Genomic DNA, 2933 nt, shown 5'->3' with positions numbered 1-2933 from the left:
CCCGCGCTCCCCGTCCCGCAGGGCTGCCGCCCCTCCGACCCCCCGCCAAGGGTGGGCGCCGATCCCCCGCCCCGAGATAGCGGCACCGGCGCGGCGCTCCGGCCTCTGCTGCGGAGCTGGTGCCACCGGTTGCTGTGGGAGGGGACCCCTGCCCCGGGCCCGCTCCCCGCGGGCAGCTGGAGCCGCGTTTCGGGAGCTGGGTTCGGTCCCCCTCCTCCCAACGGGAACGTGACTCTTCCCCTCCCGCATGCTGCTGCCAGATGAGGACAGCCTGTCTGGGGACGCCAGCGACCTGAAGATGTCCACCTCCCAGATCAAGAGGAAGAAACGCCGGCACAGGTAGAGCCCGAGAGCGGGGCTGTCCCCATTCTCACCTCCTCGCTGCTGCCACCAGCCTCCCGCTGTCCCTCTGGTCCCCTGGCTGGGGCGGTGGATGATCCCAAGGGAGCAAAGAAAGAGAAAGGCTGCAGCTGGGGGTGGGGGGAGGATTTTCAGGAGGAAAAATCTCAGCGGGGAGGGGGCAGCCAGCCCCGCTGCTTGCCGTGAGGGTCTGGACTGTGCCACAGGATGCTCTCCCCTCCCGGCAGGACGGTGTTCACAGCTCACCAGCTGGAGGAGCTGGAGAAGGCTTTCAACGAAGCTCACTACCCCGACGTCTACGCCCGGGAGATGCTGGCCGTGAAGACGGAGCTGCCGGAGGACAGGATACAGGTAGGTGGCTGCGCCGGTCCTCTCTCCCGCTGGAGCCTGCAGGCTGCCGGCGCCTGGCTGACTCTTCTGCGCTATGGCCAGTGAGTGCAGGTGGTGGGAACGTGGTGGCACTGAAATGCTGCAGGGCGCTTGGGGCGGGGGGGGGGGGCTCAGCTTCCGCCCCCCGGCACTGAACAGGCCCCAAATGGAAATGCAGAGCCAGGGGACTGAGCTGGCCCTGATGGCCGCTCACTGCCGGCAGCTCGGCTCTGTCCTCCGGAGACCCAACTCAGGCAGGAGCTGAGAGCGATTCAGGAGCTGCTGGGCCAAGCTGTGTCCCACTAGCTTGCTGACTAGCTTGTCCCTTTGAGGGACACATGGTGTTTTAGGGCCTGATCCTGCCCCACTGTGGAGCAGCTTAAGAATGGGGTGGTAGTCTGGGCAGCAGCCAGGTTGTATCTGCACCCCTTGAGCCTTCGAATGCAGGAAGGGGGTAGGGAGAGGGACCTGAGCACCCTCTGTCATCATCGGTCACTGCATTACGGACCCCTTTTTCCGGAGAGGTTGGTGCTCCATGTGGAGGCAGCAGAGGGACCCTGCGGGCAGGTGGCGTGTAGGGTGATTTTGGCTGGGATCACCCTCCTGTGTCACAATCAGCCTCGTGTAACGTGTGCTCCCTCTCCCCCCCTTCCTCTCCTCTCTCACTGACACCCACGTGTGTGCCCTCCCTCAACCCCCTCCCCACGCACTGCCCCGGCCACCCTCCCACTGCCACCTGCGCGTCCACACCCTGTGCTCGCACAAACGCCTCCATGCACCCCCACGGCTGCCCCTTTGCCCTGGACGCACGCTCCCCCGTGCCCGATGGGCCCTGGATGCCCGGCCACGGGGACCGTCTCCTCCCCAATCCCACCCCTCTGTGCTCTCCTGGCTGTTACCCCTGAAGGTTTGGTTTCAGAACCGAAGAGCCAAGTGGCGGAAGCGGGAGAAGTGCTGGGGCCGGAGCAGCGTGATGGCTGAGTACGGCCTCTACGGGGCCATGGTGAGGCACTCCATCCCTCTGCCCGAGTCCATCATCAACTCCGCCAAGAGTGGGCTGGTGGGATCCTGTGCCCCATGGCTGCTGGGTAAGTGGGAGCTTGGGGCTGGGGGGGTCAGGGGGCAGCTGCGGAGTGAACGGCCCTTCCTCTTTCATATGGATGTCCTTGCCTTTTCCCAGCAAAGAACAGGGCCTCGGCCATGAGCTGTACACAGGCTGCCAAGCACCCTGGCTTTTCCACTCCTTCCTTGCAAAGAACAGCTGGGAAAGGGAAAACCTTTTACTGCTGTGTCAGACAGGTGTCTGCACGTGGTTGCGTATAGTTAGCTATACAGCTTTCTAGTGCTAGCAGCCAGTGTGGGAGTCGCAGGGTGTCTAGGAAGTCATCACCCTCCCCCCCCCAAACTGAAGCTACCCTCTGCTCATACAAGATCCTACACTGAGGTGGCACTTGAAATCCAGGCTGGGATGGGCTGTCACAGCACCCCTCTCCCTGTAAGTCTTCCCCGCTGCAGGAGAGGTATGGACCAATTCTGCCGCAATCCATCCTCTTGGGCTGCAGAGAGCAGGTGGCAGGGCTCCGGGTCGGGAAGGGCTGGTAGCTAGCATGAGTTTTCCTTGGGATGCAAGCGAGAGCTGAAGGAAGCAGCAGGAGTGCAGGAGGTGATGCTGAGCGGTCCCGGGCAGAAATAAGCAACCGGTGCCCTTGGCTTTGCTCTCTCCCCTCTGCAAGGCATGCACAAAAAGTCCATGGAGGTGAGCAGGAAGGCGGAGAGCCAAGAGAAGCTGGCAGATGGCTGGCGAGCGGAGCAGGAGGAGGAGGAACTCAAAGGGAAGCAGGCCAGTTCCCCGAGGGGGTCCGACAAGCTTGGCCCTGCAAAAGATTCGGAGGACACAGCCATCGACCTCTCCAGGACAGCCAAGCATGAGAAGAGGGGCGTACTGAGGCAGTGCATCAACGGGGAGCCCCCCACGGAGCAGAAGGACAGGGACCACTGAGCTTGGGCTGCCCCGGAGGAGGCCAGACCTCACAGCTTCCTGGCGAGATAATAATATTTATTGATTTATTGATACTTTTTTTTTTCTGAAGTAATTGAACTTTTATCTGAATTCAGGGCATTTTAAAACTGGGCACACACATCCCCTTGTCCCCTCACTTTCAAGCTGTTCACTTCTCAGCAGAGCCATGGTGGAGGGTGGGAGA

At 62.0% G+C, this 2933-nt stretch overlaps 1 protein-coding gene across 1 annotated transcript; it reads left to right on the top strand.

The window, feature by feature from the left end:
• The first annotated feature begins 247 nt into the window (after positions 1–247).
• LOC103893488 (visual system homeobox 1) lies at positions 248–2728 on the top strand. The gene is made up of 4 exons (XM_019470292.1): positions 248–339; positions 588–711; positions 1649–1817; positions 2463–2728. The coding sequence occupies exons 1-4, from the start codon at positions 248–250 to the stop codon at positions 2726–2728; spliced, it is 651 nt and encodes a 216-aa protein (XP_019325837.1).
• The last annotated feature ends 205 nt before the right edge of the window (positions 2729–2933 follow it).

This window comes from Aptenodytes forsteri, unplaced genomic scaffold, assembly GCF_000699145.1.
Source record: "Aptenodytes forsteri isolate BGI_AS27 unplaced genomic scaffold, ASM69914v1 Scaffold238, whole genome shotgun sequence".
Lineage (NCBI taxonomy): Eukaryota > Metazoa > Chordata > Aves > Sphenisciformes > Spheniscidae > Aptenodytes > Aptenodytes forsteri.
The sequence above is the reverse complement of the archived record's forward strand: the minus strand, read 5'-3'. Positions and strand labels throughout refer to the sequence as shown.

Excerpts from the sequence above, each read along its gene's own strand:
- LOC103893488 (XM_019470292.1), top strand. The coding sequence starts at position 248 with ATGCTGCTGCCAGATGAGGACAGCCTGTCTGGGGACGCCAGCGACCTG. Across the intron at positions 712-1,648 it reads TGCCGGAGGACAGGATACAG|AACCGAAGAGCCAAGTGGCG; the intron begins GTAGGTGGCTGC and ends GTTTGGTTTCAG. Across the intron at positions 1,818-2,462 it reads CTGTGCCCCATGGCTGCTGG|GCATGCACAAAAAGTCCATG; the intron begins GTAAGTGGGAGC and ends CCCCTCTGCAAG.